The sequence below is a fragment of the Electrophorus electricus genome, chromosome 4 (assembly GCF_013358815.1).
Source record: "Electrophorus electricus isolate fEleEle1 chromosome 4, fEleEle1.pri, whole genome shotgun sequence".
In the NCBI taxonomy this organism is placed as follows: Eukaryota; Metazoa; Chordata; class Actinopteri; order Gymnotiformes; family Gymnotidae; genus Electrophorus; species Electrophorus electricus.
The window spans coordinates 29,925,449-29,946,538 of NC_049538.1; the positions used below are offsets into that span (position 1 = coordinate 29,925,449).

The window sequence follows — 21,090 nt, forward strand, 5'->3', positions numbered from 1 at the left end:
ATTACAACGGCTTCTGTTTGATGTCTCAGCTGTGTTGCTATGGAGAAGTCAGCATTGAAACTTTTTAGATGTGGGGTGGTTGTCACCGTCAATAACCATAAAAGCACACTCTCACTGGGCCGTAGAAAAAGTTTATTTTACATAAAATCATTTTTACACACAGAACAAAACAAAAAAAAATGGGTGGAAGGGTAGGAGTTAAGTCTATAACAGCCCACAGGTCCAGATGAAAAGGTTGTCCGTCCGAGTGCTTTGTTATGATGGTCGCCGTTGGCAACGGTGTGGGGCCACCCTGGTGTTGTGAAATAGCCGGGTTATCGTGGACGTGTGGCATCGGCCTGATTCACAACACCAGCTGCAGCACACACACCTCTGGTCCCCTCACACACTCCTAGCCTCGGACTTCTGAAAGTTTTCAGAGGATCACGCTGGCAAAAAAAAGCAGGTTAACACACAAAGACAAAACCACTTCAGCGCGTAGGCACTTTGAAGCAGATTTTTAAAACACCCTCACAGGAACCTACGGGAAGCGGCAGGCACGAGCTGTAGATTACAATGCTTTGTTGGGGATCTAGATGCCGGTCTTATAGAGATGAGAGCGCAGCAGCTCCTGATGTGAACTGGCACAAGTCAGATAGTTTGTGGTTAACCACCTTGGTTGCATTAGGAAATCACAAACTGCCTTTGATGTCTGTGGCAACCATGTATGCACCAACAAATGCTCAGGGAAAATATGTTTAAGGGATATTGGTCATTTGATTTGACGCCTGGAGCAGAAAACGGGAGGGTAAACCCTAAACAAGGCTGGGCCAAGCACAGCTGAATATGAAGAAGTCCTTTCCCTTTCAAAATGATGAAATGCAGCAAATGGATTCAACAGGAGACGATGTGTGACAAAAAGGCTTACCTCGAACTCAAAAGCAATCAAAAGCAACTTGGGTTTGCACAGGGGAAAATAAAATGAAAACAAAAGTAAAGTAAACTTAGGTTCAATGGTTTTTATTTCAAAATTATCAAAAAATACAAATACAAATTCACACAGGGGATGACGGAGGGAGAAACAGGGCATGGAGTAAGAGATCTGCAAACGCACCAGGAAAAGAGGAAAGTGCACGCACACAAACTCCCTCACTGTCTCCCACTCTCAGTTCATCAGGACCTCCATCTGAACAAGCCGAGCATTGGTGTCTCCTGCCATGCGATATGGGATCATCCCAGCAAAGGTGATCAGGGCCCGGGCCTGACTGCGTAGGAGCTGTACACACACACACACACACACACACACACAGGCGCGCGCACGCACGCAATACACTGACACAGTGAGGACTCTCTCAGAATATCCTTTTTAAAAACAAACCAATAATTTTAAATAATGCATATTGCAAACACGTGTTTAATGGCCATTAATGGCTCTCTCTGTCGGCTCTGATCAAATTCCGGGTCATTTTAGTCTTGCTCACCGAATCCCGATCCTCTAGGGGGCGTTGTTGCCTGCCCGCCGTGCCTGCTGTCACCCCCTTCAGGCGTTTGTGTTGTGTGAACAGAATGTTCATGGTGGCAAGAAGCACCTCTGATAAATTGTGTCGGACCTGCAAGGGATGAAACCAGCAGAATGACAACGAACATGAGAACCGCGCGCAGAGACGGCCGGCAGGAGATCAATCGTGAAACACATCACAAACACGTGATGGAACAGGCTGTGGACTGTACCTCGTCGCTGAAGTTCCTGAACGCTGCCACCCTCTCCTCCACACTGTCCTGGCTTAAAGGAACCAACTTTAGCCTCTCGATCACCTAACAGGACATGCGGGCAGAGATGAGAATCAGGACCTTATGCGTCTGGCATCTGACGGGGGTGTGTGCAGTACACCTGCACTCACGTCATACGCCTGGTCGACATGTCCGGCGTGGTACTCGTCGAAGAAGGTCATGAGGTCAAGGAGCAGGTAAAAGGTGCTGTCCACCGTTTTCTCTCCCGTTATGCCGTTACTGCGGTAACTGCGGACACAGAAGTGTCAGCTTTGGTACAGCACTCTAGCCTCACTGAGAACCATTCGTGATGCACTAATCCACAGATCGCAGAATTAGCTTTGCTCTACGATACCTCACAGGGGTACTGGGAATTTGTCTACATGTATGTGTGTGTGTGTGAGAGAGACACACACACACTGATGCCTAAAAGAGGAGGAGCCTCACCGCTCAGCGACACCCAATGCCATGTTCTTTAGCCGTTCTTTGTTGGACTGTGGCGCGCTGATCTGAGCGATCGCAGGGCTCAGTAGTCTGTTCATGAGCTCCAGCACCTTATCAGGGTTCTGTCGCCACAAACCGAAAGAAAACAATTAAGAGCCTCCATTTAACCGCACGATCCACAGAGGCCGTTGGCCTCATCACTTCACCTTTAACCCCGCAGAGCCCAACCCCTGGGTCAGGGATCCTTCTCACCTTGGCCAGCTCGTACAGTCTGACGGCTTCCTCAAACAGACCCTTGTTCTCAGCCTCTGAGGCCACTTTGCTGATGATGGCTTGTGTATCTCCCGTAAACTTGTCAATTACACCAGGCTGAAAGGATTCACACAAGCCCTTTTTTCAGAACGGCCGTTCAAACGCGTGTTCATATTTTCACACTTTTGCCGGCAAAAGAACAAAACGCGACACTTTAGTTGTGATGGTGCCGGGACAACAGCCTATTTTCACGGCCTGTTTGGGCCCAAACGGTTCCTGTAATGAACGGGAATGAGTGCAGTGAGCTGAACTCGATTGGGGGGGGGGGGGTGTCTCTGAATAGACGCATGATTGCTGAAAGACTCCTTCCGCTCTGCCGGTCCAGCTAGGACACGTGAAATGGCTGCGGGGCGTACCTTTCTGCTGCCGTCTTTTTCCAGTCTTCCCAGAAGCACATCGAACTGCAAAAGGAGAAGGCGGGTTAAGGATTCAAAGAAGTGGTGTAATGAACAACGGTGCTGAGGGCCGCACATACGGGCACCCTACCTCGCGACTCTCGATCACCAGCTCGCTCACGCAGCGCATGAACATGTTCTCTCCTTGGCTGTCTTTCTCGTTCCTGCCACCGAACCAGAGCAGTAAAAATGTCAGCGTAATAACACACACACACACACACACACACACACACACACACACACACACACACACACACACACACACACACACACACACACACACACACACACACACACACACACAGAGAGAGAGATTATAACGATAATGTGTAATAAGTGCAGTGTGCTCTTATTTTGGGGAGGGGAACCTGTTATTGGCTTCTATGAGACCAGAGATTCTGAGTCTAGCAGTGTTTGAGCTATGAAGGCAACTACACTTGTCAAACAGAAAACGTTCAGAAAAGCAAGAATAGAATTATTTTTACAGCTAAATGACGTGGTCTCCGAAAACAGTGGGCCAGGTTGCAAACGTGGCGGTGCGTGAAAATGGTTTAATTATTCACGGAGAGTCGACAGTCAGAGAGCCGTTCATGCATTATTCATCCCTTCTCAGAGGAACGGCGCGTCTACCAGCGCAGACGGAACAGCTTCCAGTTAAACCACAGGACCTTGATGAGAAAATGCTCCAACGAAAACGTGACCTGAGGCTGGGTCGACGGGACCTCCACCACTCTGGGCCCAGGGGGTGGGGGCTGGGGTTACGCACCGCAAGAAGTAGAAGTACTGCAGTGCCTCACGTGGGTCTGTGGCCTCGAACTTGCGCGTGTAGAGCATGAGAACACGGATGAAGTTGAGCCTTCGGACCATCGGAGGGTCTCCTGGTTCCTGGCTCACTGTTGGGGAAAGAAAACAACCACATAAGGGTGTAATGACAACAACAACAAAATATCTGGGACATAAAACTGAATTGTCAGTATTCTCCTTGATCTTTTCTGAAGGGACCTTCAAACGCTATATAAGATTTTGGCACAAGATTTTGGAGGATTACTGCTCACATCACACTGTGCTATACCTGCCTTTGAACAAGGACGTGCCACTCTGAAATCTTTCATTTGGAAATAAAACTCCTAAACCTATGCAATCTCCTCTGTCTTCAAAATGTTTAGAAACCTGAAACGTGTTACACTGGTACATACACACTCAATAATACATCAGGTAAATAAAACAATTTTGTCCATAATCTATGGGGTTTATTCCAGTGTTGTTATTCTATGGTTTTTATAATGAAAAACACATCACACTACACATCACGCCTCCTCTTCGGTAGAAACTCCTCCTTAGACTGCCCTCGAGCGGACTCCGTCCCCTAAATCAATATTAACAGAAACTGAATCTCTGCATTGATCGATGCTCCTTAGATTCGATTAAGGGACGCATGAAGATGGCAGGGGCAGACCCTGGGCTCCCCCCCCGACCCCACACTCACGCAGCTGAGCGCTTTGTCCTGTCGACGTTAGCAGCAGCTTGAGCTGGTGCAGGACCAGGGCCACGTGCACGGCATGACAGCGCAGGCGCTCCACGCGAAACAGGAACGCCACGGCGGCCTCGAACTGCGCCGTCAGGAAGAGCACCTGAAAGTAGAGGAACGGCTGCTGGCTGGCGGAGAAATGGGCCTCGCCTGGGAACGAGAAGAGCACAGCCACCTAAGTCAGCTCTGATGCAGCAGACCACACGCACAAAAAAAAAAGACACTGACCATCAGTGACTGCTCTGTAGTGTAAGTGAAGCACACATCAGTTGGACACACTCCCAGAAGCAGCTTGCGTTAACTGATGTTTGCTTTCTCGTTATGTACAACGACAGACTTTCTGCATCGTTTCTCGCCATTCGTTACAGGACAAACGCTGGTAAAAACGTAAAAAAGCTACTTAAATATGGCGAGGTGAGCATCAGCACCTCAGATTCTTCTTCAAATTCATATCGGGTTTCAGGGAAATTCTCTGTGGCCGTGAGGCGCTTAAATGGTGCATTTGCTGCCAGATTGCGCAGGCAGGAATAGTCTGCCCTCACTGCGGCTGTGGTTCGAGTCGCTGTCTGTAGCCTGCAGAGGAGAGTCCCTTTATCAGCACTCGGGGGTGGGGGCAGGAGGACTTTCGTGCGACCTAGACCACAAGCAGCGAGCGAGATAAGCACGACTCTTCACGCAGGTAGAGGCACGAGTGGGAGCAGCACAGCGTTTTCTGAAATATGCCGAGAGGATGTTTTAAGCCATGGAGAGGGAGAGAGAGCGAAGGAGAGAGAGAGCGAGAGAGAGAAGCAGCACAATGCTGAGCTCTTTTATCTGGGGCGGGACGGATGGTGATGGTGCTCTCCAGAACAGCTCCCTCCAAGCGGGGAGTGATGGGAGACATTAGCTGGCTGCTTCCCTGCCTCGACGGCTTCTTTCAAGTATCTAAATGTTTAGAAGAGACCTGCTGCTTGGAGAACTCAGAATGGGCTCCTGAAAAGATTCTGAATTCTGAAGCACTGTGTGAAGGTGTGCGTCACACAAAGTGGGGCGGGGGGGGCATGGCCAAGGGGGCGGTGGGCGTGTCAGTGGGGCTGTGGACATGTCTCACCGTAGTCCTCCAAGAGCTGCTTCTGAAGCTGGGCCAGTGTGATCCTGTCCTGCGGGGCACTGTTGCCGTCGTCATCGAAACAAACCTGGTTGAGCTGCGTGACACAGGAGGGCGTGGCTTACGGCACGGCAACCACAGATGCTGATGGCAAATCAAGGCTTGCCAGCACTCTCGCTAACGGCGCCGCAGGGCTGGGCGGATTCTCACCTTGACCCACAGGTAGTCTTCCGTCTTGTCAGCGACCTCTCCGTGGTTGTCGGCGATGTCGCACTTCCCGATGAGGCAGTAGACGGCGCGTTTGTAGGGGTCGGCGCTGTTGCGCAGAACACGGCGGTAATGCAGACGCAGCTTGTTCTCGGTCGCCGGAGCGAGGCTGAGAGACGAGACAGACACCCACACAGTGCCACAACCTGAGCAAACCTCAATCACCTTTCTGAGCTATGCCTACATACTGCCCACAGGCACGCACGTGCATGCGTGCACGTGTGTGAGAGCAGGGGCACGCGAGCAGCTGGGTGTTCTCACCGGCGGTTGGAGCTGTTCATGTATTCCTGGAACCATGTCTTAAAGTCTCCCAGCTGGTGCTGGGCCCGGGTCACCACCTGCATGGCTGCAGACAGGTCTCCACATCGCAGGCAGTAATAGATCAGAGGCCACACTGGGTGACCCTCCACCTCACCATCCTGCTCCACACACACACACACACACACAGCAGGGTTAATCTTTGAGTCTTACTGCATATGCTGTTTTAATGGCAGATATAAACCCAGAGGCTTACTGCCCCCTGCTGGGGAGAGAGTGTGAAGACCATGAACAGATACACCAGAAGCCACAAGGGTTTCCTGTTGGGCTGGACTGCTGTGATGTGGCACTGTGCTGAACCAAATCTGGGCGTGTGTGTGTGTGTGTGTGTGTGTGTGTGTGTGTGTGTGTGTGTGTGTGTGTGTGTGTGTGTGTATATAAAAAACGTGTGGTGCAGTACCTGCATGCCTGGTAAAGGGCTAGGCAGTTTGATGTTCAGGAAGCTGTGTACCAGCTGATAAGTGCCTGGCACCCCACCCAGCTGGGCCTGGTGGAGGTTCCCGAACACTGTCACCATGGTGTAGTTCTTATAGCTGCAAACAGAACATGTGATGCTAAGGGTCCTGGTGTCTCTTAGTGGGTGTGGGGACGTGCATCCTGTCCGTCCTTCTGCCTCACCTGTTCTCCAGGAACGCCAGCGCTTGTCGAACAAAAGCCATCTGCATGTCTACAGCCACACGGCTCTTCAGGGTGTCCTTGGCTGGTACCAGCAGAACATCGGTCATCTGTCTCACCATCAGCCACATGTCGGACACATTCTATATACATATACGCGCGCGTGCGCACGCACACACACACACACACACACACACACACACACACACACACACACACACACACACACACACACACACACACACACACACACACACACACACACACAGGTCTATCAGACTACTGCAGAACCACGGAGCACTGCTTAGAATAACTAACAGTATTCAGACTGATCTGAAGCCCAGAGCAGAGGAGAAGATGGCAATGATGAAAGCTCACCTTATCATCTAGACTGCTGGCCACAGACGCACACAGATCCCCCAGGCTGGGCTGAACATGTCCACTCACAATCTTCTCGTTGAAGATGTAGATCTTAGAAGGACAGAAAGAGAGTCTCACACACAGAGTTTAAACTGGAGAAGGGCCAGCGACCGGCTCAGGCTATGTCTGGGAGCTGAAGTGATGGATGATGAAAAACAAGACAAAAGGGACGAAAACATTTAGAAGGTCATCTGAGAACAGCAGGAAGACGAGAACCAGGATGCCGCAGGCAACGTGCCGACAAGCGGCGAGAGAGTGCAACCGACAGGGCAAACATGGCCAAAGAACTGCTGAAACAGAAAACGAAAAGGCAGACAGGAGGAGAGAGCGATATCGCCTTTCTCTTTGTGCACGGAGGATGGAAACATTACCCATAATGCCCCTGACCAGCCAATCAATCTTTTGGATCAATGGCTGCACTTGGCTTGTGTGGCATGACCTGGATTAGCCAAGCTGAAAAGCAGGGAGGGGGAGCATTGAACAGAGCACCAGCTGGGTGCATCGCCACGGGAACGTTCATCTCCACGGGAATGTTCCCGAGGACCCGTCCGTTCACACTAATGCCTTTATGTAGGCCACGGTCTTTCTCTCCTGCCCAAAAATAAGTGTTCTTACATTGCACACACATAATGTATATATGACTGTATAAAAGTCACAAAAAGTAAATAATAAGCCCAATAAATAAATAATAAGGCCAAAACAAGCAAAAAACAACAAACAACAACAACAGGCCATCAGTCAAACGTAGTGATAGTTTTGTATTTTTGTTTAAATACATTTAAGGGACATAATTCGAGAAATGTGACAACATATATTTTATGCTTTACCCTTAGGGCTAATTTAGAATAACGTGCAACTAAAAATGGAAAAGTACACTATTTAATTATTGATGACAGAACTCCCAGAACGCTAGCAAGGATAACAAAATTGCTCGCAGATACACTCCATGCTCATTTGGGTGCATATTTTCGAGAGTTGCCCTCAGACAGCTCGTGCTGGAATGGCATCTTATGTCCCCTGCATTTTATTGTGAGGCTGCACAATTTTGCCACCTATTGACCAAACCTACACGAAGTGCACCGCTACCGAACGGTTACTGCTCAATTATTCGCTCATTTGTGCTCGACACGCATTTCATTTTCAACCGTATGAAGTGACGTCACGCGACTCCCATTCGTCCTGCGGTGCGTGAGGTGTGGTGGCCGAGGCCCACGCAAGAGCTCGCAGGGCAGTCGGACGTGGAATTGCTGTTTCCTTCCTCCCCCCACAATTGAATATTCATTTTCACAATCAAATGAATTCGATTATATCGTTGAATTTAGAATGTTTGTTGAAAGCGAGGTGTGCAAGTGTTTTTGCATGCATGTGCACATGCAGTGTACCTACCTGTCTACCATAAGCCACTTCCACGCTGTCCAGGGCACTGCGTCCAGGTGCTCCCACTTCACTTACGAAACTGGGCTGTACCGGGGGGGAAAAAAAAGAACCCCCCCACACACACACACACACACACACACACACACACACACACACACACACACACACACAAGTGGTCCGTTTAATGGCCATGTGCCATTAATGTGCATGGGAGGTGCTCAGAAGTGTAAAGATCCTTCTGTTCTCTCTCTGTTTTTAACACAAAGGCCAGTGAAGAACAAAAGCCATTGTGGGGACCGTAAGGCACGTTTGAGTGCACATCAGTCAGAACCATACAAACAGACATGTACAAACGAAGCACACACATGCAAGCCCTCTGGACATGTGAAAATTTAGTACTTCCAAACAAGGAAAGAACAACAAATAATCAGGAAGAAAGCTGAGAAAGTGTCAAAGACTGCAACACGCGGGACAGAACAGGGCTACATGACCGGGCTACAGGTCTTTAAGAGCACACGGACACGTGTCATAACCGTGGATGGCAGGCAGGCAGGCCACAGAGAAAGAGGAGAGGAGAGGAGGAGAAGGAAGAGAGGAGAGGAAAAGCCTGAGGGATGGGGAATGCTCCCGGCACAGAGCGGGAACAGCAGGTCACACATGGAAAATTTAACTGCTGCTTAATAATTAAAGCAGCAAAAACAACAAGAGGAGCACACACGCACACGTGCAAACACACCGAACACATCCCCCTCGTAATGAAACGAAACAGCACAACTCCATAGTGTGACTGCATTTCCTGTGTTCTCTGTCTGTAGTTTAGGAGACAAGGGCGGCCATAAGGGGCCTGTTCATCTTTAAGCAAATGTGTTACTGAGCCAGCGCCATGTACATAGACGGTGTCTTCAGTATATGAAGTAGCAGCAATAACAAAGTAGTAATAACTAAAGTAATAAATAATAACTAAAGTGCTAAAGGCTCCGACACCTGCACTGGCACCAACAGACGTACTGAACTCAGTGTGTCAGAGCTGAAGACTCAGTGAAGTTCAGCCCAGGGCAATTAAGCGCCATTTAGATGCTTTTTATTAAAGCTGTCAGTGATTCACTGTAGTCACTCAAAGGAAAGAGAGGCAGTGAACCAGTGAAAGCAGCCTTATCCTGCAGGGTACGAGTGAGAGAGCAGCGCCGTGGCGGGCAGGAAGCACTTCCACATAGCACAGTATTCTCATCTTCATGTCATCCCATTCACCTAGACACAGATCCAGGTCACCCACCGCACTGCAGACACAAGACCCGGACGTGTGTGTGTGTGTGTGTGTGTGTGTGTGTGTGTGTGTGTGTTTGTGTGTATCTATGTTACACACCAGCAGAAATGTGCCTCTGAGCGCTACTGCTAATACACTGGTACAGGTTCACTGCTGTAATGTGCAGCTGATATCAAGCAAAAGCGACGTACTGAAATCAACATGCAAATCCACATACCTAACCTTCTGTATGATCTGACTGACTGTTGCGTGTGTGAATGCGTGGGCACAGGTGTGTGTGTGTGCGTGTACCTCTACATCCTGGCTGAAGTCCAGCGCGTCCTCTCCTGCGCCGAGGAGGGTGTGCAGCACTCTCTGCTTCACCTGCTCCCACTGCACCAGCATGGACTCTCGGTGGTACTCCTCCGCCAACAGGAATGTCTGGAGGGGGGGGGGTGAGAGAGAAAGAGAGAGAGAGAGAGCGGACAGAAGGAGAGAAAGAGTGTGCGAGAGAGAGAGAATAGAGAAATATTTGGAGAAAGAAGTGAAAGAGGAAAGAGAGAGAAGAAAGGAGAGAAACAGAATGAGAAATGAAGTCACAGAGAGAGAGAGAGAGAGAGAGAGAGAGAGAGAGAGAGAGAGAGAGAGAGAGAGCGTGCGAGCACGCGAGAGCATACATATATGAAGGAGCAGAGCACGAGACTCAAAAGCGCTGCTGAATAAATAGGTTAGCCACCGCGTGGCGTATTATAAATAGGCGGCCGAGGGAGGGTTGGAGCTTGCAGCAGCTCACAAAGCGAAGATCCCCATTTTTCGCTCTGTCAAGAACAGGGCCAGGGGCCAGGGAGAGAGCCCGGGGCCCAGAGCCTCAGAGTGGGAGGGGCCCTGTGAAGCCCAGCTGCGTGGAGGCTCGTCTACGGGAAGTGTGCCACTAACTGGGTCTGCCTTGGCGCCTGCTACAGATTTAGCACAGGCCCTGATTGAATCCAAAGACCCTTTGTCTATTTTACTTGGTCCTGCGGGATATGCGTGTGATAATTGTGAGTGTTCTAATTAAAACGGCTTTTGAGCTTCAGAGGAAATTATTTGGGGGGGGGGGTAACCTCAGGGAGGCGGCAAGTTAACACCAAGATGAGGAAAAACTCAAGTGAAATTTTTATATATATATATATATATATATATATATATATATATATATATATATATATATATATATATATATATATATATATATATATATGCGCGCACATGTATGCATTGCTATGCTGTAGAAATGCATGGCTCTCCTTCAAACAAAAGTGCAGCCCCAAATTCTCCTAACGACAGATCTGTCGCATCGGACGACCAAGTAATGAATGGAAGTATTTGTGTTCGCCCACCCCTCCAGCACCAGGTTCAGCCTGAAGCACAGCTACAGTACGCAGCTGAGACAGCCAGCGGTTGAGTTAACGCTCTGGTCCAAGACCTTCCTGTGTCCCAGCAGGGCAGGGCAGGGCAGATCTCAGGACACTGACTACAGCCTACACCTGTCCACAAGCATCGCCGAGCTGGGACGCGCGGGTAGCAGAGACGAGGACCTCACCGACTTAGGAGGCGGCGGCGATCTTTTTTTTTTTTTTATTTTAAGCCGGTGCAGACATCTGCGATTTCCCTTCTTCTCCCTTCCCCTGTAACTTAACAAGCTTCTGTGTGTACGTATCTGTGATTTCAAGATACAACGGTGAACAGTACCGAACAAGAGGAGCTGATGAAGAGGTATGTGAGGGACGGCCAGGCGACTTACCCTGCGTCGAGACTCCTCGATGGCCGATAGCAGCGCATTGTCTCTCTCGTTCTTCAAAAAACCCTGGAACGAGAGACACGGCCTGGAGGTTAAACGCACCGCAACCTACTTTCCCCTCTGCATGCAGAGCACACGTCCTCCCTCCGCCCCTCTCTCCACTTCTCTACCTCTATCTCGATCGCTCTCCCTTCATCTTCCAGGGTGCGACAGCCACAGGCCAGAGATGGAGAACTGCCATCGCTATCACAAGATCACAATTGCTGCTAAAAATTCTTTTGCTTAGAATCAACCTTTTGCCATGCTGTAATTCCACGACTCCAGAGTGGTGGCGCCAGACCAGCCGTGGCTGCTTCGGGATAGCTTCAGATACGTTCTAGAATGTTCTAGAAGTGCTGCGCACTTGGTAACCGGCATTGATGCGAATACATGCACCAGTGTATGGGGGAAAGCCAGTGGGTGTCTAATTGAGATCTATGAGGGCTTCACTGCCACATTTCGCTTAGGGGAGTGCAGGAGACCTTTCCCTAGCAATCACCTTCCCAGGCGTTACGAAACCTTTCTGGAAGCATCGCCATTGGCCCTGATAAGCCCGACAAAATCTAATTACACCAGAATGAGTCTTCAGGAGAATGCCACCATGCGTGACACGCGTGTGCTATTCTCGGTGTATGGCGTGGGGCCGCCATCTCTCCCCATACAGAGGGAAACATTTGCCATTTCCCAAGGAGAGCGGGAGCCGTCACCGCGTTGTGTAAAGAAGCCACGCTTCAGCCCAACTGCTCACTTATCAGCAGAAAAAGCATCCACACACACACACACACACACAGGCTACACCAGATGGACTCAAAATATGGCTGGCCACAATACGATCTGCAAAGCTTAACTGCGAAGAACAGCATTGAGACACACCGTGCAGCTTCACGATAAACAAACGCTTATAGAGAACGAACCAACGCTGACGGGTGAATGTGTGTGTTGCCGTTCAGTCTGCCGCGCCTGAAGATGGAGGGGAAGAAAAAAAAAAAAAAGCACAATCACTCTGAGTGGAGTCACACACTGGCACAAGACTCATGCGTGTGCATTTACACAGTGTGGATTGCGTAAGGCAATGGAGGCATCGTATCTGAGTGCTTTTGGTGGTGGTCAGCTTGGACGTTAAGAAAGAGCGTGTCAGAACGCAGCGGGGTGGGGTCAAACGTTGGCGCTCTCCAATGCCTGTACTATGCAGTTCTGGGCCCCACGCAGCCACTGCGTCATCACGAAGCTCTCGGCTCCAGAGCCGGGGGTGGAAGATACTACCCACGTCCGTGTGCGAGCCCTCTCTGTGGTCTGAGTCATGCAAAGCACTGGCTTCTTAACACCACGCCCCTCTTCAGCTTCCATAAACACACACACACACACACACACACACACACACACACCCCACAATCTTCTATCTACTGCAAATTATTTCAGAAGCACTTGCTCTCTCATGATTTCTCTGATTGACGCGTTATACAAAGAGGCGGTGTGCGGTCTGATGAACGTATGAATTCATCCATTCATCCTCGCCACTCCTGAGTCTTGAGGACCACCCCTCCCCCTACTGAGTCTGTGACTCCCTGCTCCCCCTGGCTCAAACCCTTAGACCCCCACATACCGTCTGAGTCTCCGCACCCACCCACCCCCCATGATTGACAGCTGCAAATGACGATTGATTTATTGTGACTTGGGGAAAATGATGGTTAAAGGACACGTGTGACTGAGGGTTGAGGAGGGGTGGGTGAAACGACACACCTGCTTGTGGAGTCTCTCCTGGGCCATGACATGGGGCGAGTTCACTATTGCTCTGCACTCCAAGGTAAAACAGAAGGAACTGAACTCTCTCCAGGGCTGCTGTGCTGTGCTGGCCAGTTAATTTCTTGCTCAGTCATTGTGTCCCTGTCTTCATGACATGGGACATTAGCGCCACCCACTGACTATGAGGATCCCATAATCCAGAACAAGGTTCTACCCAGTTTGAAAATGGAGCAATTTTCTTACCTGCTGACAAAAGGGTAAGGGTTTTTTTTGGTTGTTTTTTTTTTTTAATTATTGAGGTTTGGATCATTCCCTAGAAGGAAGAGCCACAGGACAAGGATCCGTAAGAGCTGTGTGGACACCCTCACTGACACCTTCACCAGTAATGCAGAGTAAAATAGTTTATTTTTTAAGGACTATTAAAAGTATTTCAGCTCCAATCTTTGGCTCGTGCGGCTGGCGATTGCAAGATCCACCATGGCCATGCCAGGAGGACGGCTCACACCCCAGCCTGCGTGCGCTCCCACAGAGCGCAGCACGTAGGTGGAGAATGGGAATAGGAGCCCAGATGAGGAGCTACTCGCCCTTTTTTTTTTTGGAACATTTCATACATGAACCCCTATACCGCACAGTCTTCTCACTCAGCCCTCCATAACGGTTTGGCAGGTCACACCATACATGTGCGTGTTCGTCAGACGCAACATACTGCATGCAGACTAACATGTCTGTGGACCATGGTACATACATTGTGCATACACATCCTCACAAAATAGCACTTAAGGAGTATAAACCTATCATTTTAAACAGTCGATCACCCACATCATGCAATGCATATGAACTATATAGCACCAATATGGATGTACAGCAGAAATAAATTCGGGGCATCGACTAACAGGCACGTGAGCACCTTGCTGGATAACTGTCTGAAATATTCATTCCCATATACATTCCTGATGCATACAATCATGTTCTTTACCTGTGTTCATGCCATCGAATGAGTTTACTGAGGAAGAAACCTCCACTGTGGCCACTACATGCCTCGGGATTCACTTCTGAACAATGAACAGAAAAGGAACCCCACCCTAATACCACCACTTCCTGTGTGTCCAACCAGCCTTCATCAATATCATCATCATCATCATCAAGATAATAATCAAGCTACTTAGAGGAATCACAGTGAACAAATCTGGTATAAATTTACCAGAGCATGCATTGTATGTCTGTCTACTTGCAACTAAATGTGTACGTGTGCACTGAACGCATGTATGCGCGTACGTGCATATGTACGGATACTTACGCATACTGTGGCTCACCCTGTCGATATGGAAGTACGCTGCGATATGTACCGGCAGCAGGGGTGCGTGTGGCTGCTGCCAGTCCCCTCTCTCCCTTCGCCTCCCCTCAGGAAGTGGGTCAGCGCCATTCTGAGGCGTTTCCTGACCCCGCTTGCCGCCGGCCCGAGCTCTAGCGTGCCACGAACACCCTCCCACCCCACGCCGGCACAGTGGTCTGAACCCAGATATATGCCACGAGCAGAGTTCCTGAGAGCTGCTTTATTGTCGGAGGAGGAGCGTACCAAGTTGCCGCTCAGACAAGGGGGGGGTAGCAGAGGAGAAGCAATTATTCAGCCTTAGCCGTCTGCCTCTCTCCATCAGTTGTTCACCCCTCCCACTTCCCTCCAGCATTCCTGTCGTCCTCCTCTTTCAGGCTCACTCATTTCTTCCTTTTTTATACATCTCCGCATCCTCCCCTCACCCCCCTCCCATAGCGCAATGCAATTATGGTAATGGATTTTTTTTCTCCCTCTCCTGATGGCTTCCGACATCCTGTCCAGAAACTGGGCTAATAATCCTCTTAAGAGTCATGTTTAGTTAATGAGAAGAGTGCAGTGGCTTTGGAGTGGGGCTAGCCGGGGCAAACACAGGCTGGTGTACAGCTATTTCACCCTCCATGGCTACGGCTGCATCTCTCTCTATAGCCAGCCAACACGGACTGCTCTCACACACACAGAGAGAGAGAGAGAGAGAGAGAGAGAGAGAGAGAGAATGATTCAGAAGGCAGGAGTGATAGAAAAAGATAGTGTGAAACAGAAAGTAGAGATGCCTTGCACAATTCCGCCATCTTGATGCTATAGTGAGTTGTCACCATCACCACACACACACACACACACACACACACACACACACACACACACACACACACACACACACACACACACACACACACACACACACACACACACACAAAAACCCTGTTTATTCCGGTCCATCTTTTCAGCACTAAATGCTGTAGAAGCTTCTGATGCCCTCTGCTCTTTCATCCTGGTCTCCCTGTACCCTGTACACATCACAGTGCTACTCAGTGTACTGGGGATAGGAAACACCACTTTCGTACAGTCTCTCTCTCTCTCTCACACACGCACGCACGCACACGCACACGCACACGCACACACACACGCACACAGTCAACAGTAATGCTCAAATGTACTAGCAGACATACAAAATAGAAGTTTGACATAGAATTTGCCAGAAGGTGCTTGTGTGCGCGAGCGCACACACACACACACACACACACACAGAAAGACGGGAGCGGCTACGCCTCGTCAGCAGTGCGCGTTTCCTTTGTCTTCAGATGAGCAGCTCAGCAGCCTTAAAGAGCAGCACAACAATTTACAACACACACACACACAACAATTCACCATACAGATGGACCACACAGTGGCTGTCTGACAGGCTAACCACACACACACACACACACACACACACACACACACACACACACACACACACACACACAATTTCCACAGCATGGCACTTGTATAGAGTTTCATATGCTTTATTCATTGATGGAAGTGATGCCATTTCTATATGCCGAACAGACAAGGCAGAGTCATTCAAGGCAGTTGCTTTATTTTAAAAAAGACTAATTCTGATTTTAAAAATACATTTACAAAAATGATTACACAATGACAAAACACTGAAGCCTCATATGCCATGCATGAAACATGGAGAGAAATATTAGACACACATATCAAAGAAAGATGGTCCATCCTGATCAGAAAACAAATACACAAAGAGTGAGTAAGAGTATGTTTGTGTGTGAAAGACAGTGAGAGTATGTGTATATGTGTTTGTGAGAGAGAGAGAGAGAGAGAGAGAGAGAGAGAGAGAGAGAGAGAGAGAGAGAGAGAGAGAGTGTTTTACAGCCGGGAACTAAGTGCACTTCCAGTAAGAGGCACACTCAGTCAGGCCCTACTACAAAAATATCTAGGCTGAGGAGGGAGGGTGGAGTGCAGGAGAGATGGAGGACTGATCCTTCCGGATACGCTACAAAATGCAACATGACCTCGCGAAATGCACACAAGATGGGGAGGCAGGGCTAGTCTTACACACCATAATACAGATTAAATATTTCGTGCTGAACTTGGTCTTTTTTTTTTTTGCCTGCGTCTGGGCGTATGTCTTTAGAACGGTCTGTGCCGTCATCTCTATGTGCAAGCGGCATTCGGAGCTCTCCGTGAGCAGGGTGGAGGCCAGAGAAACCCACATCATGGAAACGGTCCGGCTCTAATTACGCGCCTACGTGTTTATGCGCTTTAGGAGCTGAGAGTGGGGGGGGAAACAAAACATTCCACAGTCTGCCCAGCAGCATTCACACTTATGTTACGTGCTCAGGTGTTGGATGTACCGAACTGGGAGGAACGGCAACAGCAGAGGCACGACATCATTCTCCCTATGAGGTCACCTCTGCATCATACCTCGGTGAGCCTCGATTTCCATATAACGCGTTCTTAATACGGATTCTGTGTGCTACGCGTTATGAAGAGGTTTTCCCCTTTAATAGAGCCATGCTATCTCCTCACACAAATCACAATTATCCCTGTGACACGGTGTCCGTGAAAGCTGACCGATGGGAATTTTCCATCCATGTGTAGAACTAGTCAGACCACTCGATGCCAAGACAAGTGTGCTTGGCTGTGCCATATTCTGCATGAAGAGGGGAACATTTGATGTATTTTCTTCTCAAAAGCACTCATGGTAAAAGCGCAGTCTATCAGGACAAACATTTTTGTGTGTTGCAAAGAAACGCAAATCAGGTTTTTAAAAGAGACTTAAGCTATTGTTAACTAATTAAGCCACTAAATTGTCAATCCCCCCCCAAAATATTTTGGGCATGCTCAGAAGACTGTCAATCGTGAGAGAACACTCTAGCGCCCCGTGCGCCATCCCACCAGAGTAGCAGAGGAGTGCGGTATCTTACACTGCTGCTGTGAAGGAGAGATAGAGGCTCTTCACAGATATGCAGGGCCTTGCTCACGCTACACATCAGAACACACTGACTGGGCGAGAGACAGTCACCAGCACCGGTCATTTTGAGAGCAACGGAACATCGACGGAACGACAGAACTGAGCGATCGGAGTTGTCCGAGTGCTCCAAGATCCATGACATTACTCAGAATCACGTGGCGACGGGCCGCATACGTCAGCCTCGCACACCTAGGCTGGCCACCATCACACCATACAGGAGGCCGAGGCTACAATAGAGGCCATGAACACCACTGGGCTAATACATAAAGATAAAAAATAATAGTGAGTTAAATAAAAAAGGACTTTTGTGATGAAAATGTTCTTAATTCAGTCTAGACCGATGCAGCAAGTATTTGACATTTGACCCAAGTAGCTAGCATTCTATCCTAAAATGCTTTTCCTTTGTGTGTGCCTCAGTAAAAAGCGCTCACGGGTACAGGGTCACTTCCCTTCGTGCCCAGGGCTAACGGAGTTAAGAGGTGAAGGAGGCCAGCCGGAGGGCTATATTGCTGCCACGGCTGTAACAGAAAGGTGCTAAAGTCCACGCTGCTACTGTTGGGCAGAGAAGACAGCTTGTAGGAACGTAACGAAACAACCACCACAAAAAAAAAACAAACTTAACAGGCTTCAGTCCAATCAGAATGACCCATGACACTCGTCATAACGCTACACAGCTTCATGCACATGCAGACAGTATTCACAACATGTCCTGACTAACATACAACACCACAGAAGTTCATAAAATCTTTGAGAGGAGATATTTATATATTTTTATATATATATATATATATATATATATATATATATATATATATATGACTTGATATTTATCAAGTGTGTTACTTAGCATTTGCCTCACTTTGCCTCAGTGTGGTTTGATTATATAATGTGATATGCTTCATCAGTGAGATTTCAACTGTGGCCAATAAATATGTGGTACACAGACAGAATAAACGATCACCGATTCCGTGTCCACTGAAACCCTCCATTTTCATGTTTATTGGGCTAATACTGGGTAAGAAAAGCCAAGTTAAGTAGAATGAAAAGCAACTCTCCTCACACAGGTTCTTCACCACAACATAGGCCTATCCTTACCATCACAAATTTACAAACCCATGTAGATTCTCATGGCAAAACCCCAAAATGTCTAGACATGTGGCATTTTTCTTTTTCTGATGTGCTATAAATTCCTTCTGTGAGCCCAGTAGGCAGACATCTAGTGTAGGAGCATGCATGAATACAAATTGAGCAGCACATGTCTAATTATTTATACCAGTGGCCACACACGATATAGCATAAACACTTTGAAAGTGGTATGGTGCTGAGACAGAATTCCTAAGATGCATTTTAGCCTTCCTTAGAAATGCTTTGCACCCAGATACTGAGAGGTGTCATCTTATACCCAAGATAATACCTCCATCTATTCCGCATTCATGTCTCTCCCTCACCTGGATATCTGCATCCTTTACTGGTTCCAGTGGCTCGAAGGTTGTAGCTGCGCTCAGGCTTTCCAGACGCTGGGAGATATGAAAGATGTCCAAACCCCTGGAGCCCAGGAGAATAGATCTGCAGGAGAAGGGAAAGATCACTATATCACCACTCAATGACATCAGTGCTGGGGTTATTCCACATCAAACCACCTGAGGACAAAGAGGTTTTGATACCACCAATCTTGGGGTTTTCAAATTAATACAAAACCTCGCTACATGTTTTTAAACCCAAAGGAGTAAGGTCAGCTTTCAGTTTATTTAGCAAATGGAAACTATCAAAGATAGAAATGGTTTTCACACAACACCAGTTACATGATCTAATTTTACATAATCGAACTGTTGTAGAGAATGTGTCTTCTCAATTCAATTCTATTTGCATGATAGAACTCGCACGTCCCTTTTTAAATTGTTGAGATTCAGTGTTAATAGCTGGTTAAAACATCACATTTTTCCTTTCGCGCAGTGAACAGACACACCAAATGTCAGTCAGTTTAGCAGAAATAGCTGAAGCTACAAAGAACAGTCCTCCGTTTCCTCCAAAGCTGTGGACACGCAACGTGCCTGACAGGAGCAGAGTACTGCAGTCTAGTCCTGACCAGACATCCCTATAGCTTCTGTTATGACTCTGTGATGAGAGTTGCGCCACAGTAATAAGAACTGATCCACGGTATAATAAACACACCATACAATATGCAATAAAGTATGTGCATGTTGCACACAAATGCATTCACCATGTCCTAATAACGACTGCATGCAGCGCACCTCCAGGACACACTCTGTGTGGGTAATCATTTTTCGATACCAATAGAAAAGCACTCATGCAAGCATTGCCGCTACCACCGGAATGACAGTCGAGAAATCTGAATGTTTGTCTGCAGGAGCTGGTGCATGTATTCGATCCTACGCGGCAACCAAGTTGTTTTACTCACGCTTTGACATCGGCTGTGTCTTGCGAGGTCCGTGTGAGGGTGCGGGAGCGTAGCCTCTCTCCGGCCTGCTGAATTTCCTGCAGGTTGCGCTCCACATGCGGCAGCTCGGACACTGCTTCGGTCTCGGCGGCGAGCTGCTCTGCCTGCTGCAACAGTTCCCCGAAGCCGTCGGCGTCCATGTCCAGCTCCTGGTCGCCCACAGAGAACACATGAGATAGCTAGCATGTCAACCAGCCTTTACTACCCGATTACCTAGCTAGACAGGCAACTTACTCGCATTCTGTACAAAATCTTAATTCTGTATCGGTGTTGCGTTGGCAACGAACCTCATAACTACCAAGAACCGGAGAACACGTCGTTAGCCGACTAGCTAGCTAGCTAGCGTTAGCTATAACAACACTTTGCTAACTACTTTCATTGTATGATATAGTTGGCTAACCTAGCTAGTTAGCTGCATTAATGAACCCCCGGAGGTCGCGGTCCCTTAATAAATATAAACGTTTATACAAATATTTGTATAAAAATCAAATCAAACAGCGTAACATTCGGCTAGAGCGGCGAGCTAATAGCCTAGCAACGAGCCATCTCGCCACACGCGAGTTCGCGAGCCAATAAGCCTAACAATTAGCTGGTGGTTCAGCTCGTTTCCTTTCACGCGATGAGACGGTGCCAAACAACAGCGACCCGCTCGCTAAACGCGAACGTAGCACGACACAGGACCGTCTCCCTTACCGCGTTGTCTTCCGAAATCCTCGAAGCAGCTGTTTCTGAGTTATACCTCAGACGCCACGTTCATGTTACAGTGGCTAAGCTAGGCTAGCTAACTAGTCTTTCTCGCGGGTTCTGCACCGCGTGAACGCTGATTGGCCCAGGCGGCCACCCCCCCCCCCGCGAATGCGCACGCGCTTTCAGCACAACTTTATTCACAGCCTCGCAGGTGAGAGAACGTGCGGCAAGTTTGGTCAATTAAGACAACTTTAAGTGAAATTTCCAAAGAAATCCCGTGTGCAAAATAAAAACGAATACCATGATTTATTCCTGAAAGAT

General features: G+C 48.5%; 1 protein-coding gene across 2 annotated transcripts; it reads right to left on the reverse strand.

The window, feature by feature from the left end:
- Window positions 1-114: 114 nt before the first annotated feature.
- nup93 (nucleoporin 93) lies at window positions 115-20,901 on the reverse strand. 2 transcript variants are annotated; one of them, XM_027029609.2, is made up of 22 exons: window positions 20,776-20,901; window positions 20,044-20,231; window positions 19,073-19,190; window positions 11,539-11,601; window positions 10,068-10,196; window positions 8,522-8,596; window positions 7,094-7,186; window positions 6,719-6,858; window positions 6,501-6,633; window positions 6,044-6,201; window positions 5,726-5,891; window positions 5,519-5,612; window positions 4,387-4,578; window positions 3,667-3,793; window positions 2,992-3,064; window positions 2,862-2,906; window positions 2,446-2,562; window positions 2,197-2,315; window positions 1,881-1,998; window positions 1,711-1,794; window positions 1,461-1,589; window positions 115-1,255 (listed from the first exon to the last, which is right to left on the reverse strand). In XM_027029609.2, the coding sequence occupies exons 2-22, from the start codon at window positions 20,220-20,222 to the stop codon at window positions 1,145-1,147; spliced, it is 2,463 nt and encodes an 820-aa protein (XP_026885410.1). In that variant the 5' UTR covers window positions 20,223-20,231; window positions 20,776-20,901; the 3' UTR covers window positions 115-1,144. The 2 variants fall into 2 exon arrangements, with proteins under 2 accessions (XP_026885410.1, XP_026885411.1); XM_027029610.2 differs by lacking the exons at window positions 19,073-19,190; window positions 20,044-20,231; window positions 20,776-20,901 and adding an exon at window positions 14,615-14,765.
- Between the last annotated feature and the right edge of the window lie 189 nt (window positions 20,902-21,090).

Excerpts from the sequence above, each read along its gene's own strand:
- nup93 (XM_027029609.2), bottom strand. The coding sequence starts at position 20,222 with ATGGACGCCGACGGCTTCGGGGAACTGTTGCAGCAGGCAGAGCAGCTC. Across the intron at positions 19,191-20,043 it reads GACACAGCCGATGTCAAAGC|ATCTATTCTCCTGGGCTCCA; the intron begins GTGAGTAAAACA and ends CTTCTCCTGCAG. Across the intron at positions 6,202-6,500 it reads GCCCTTTACCAGGCATGCAG|GATGGTGAGGTGGAGGGTCA; the intron begins GTACTGCACCAC and ends TGTGTGGAGCAG.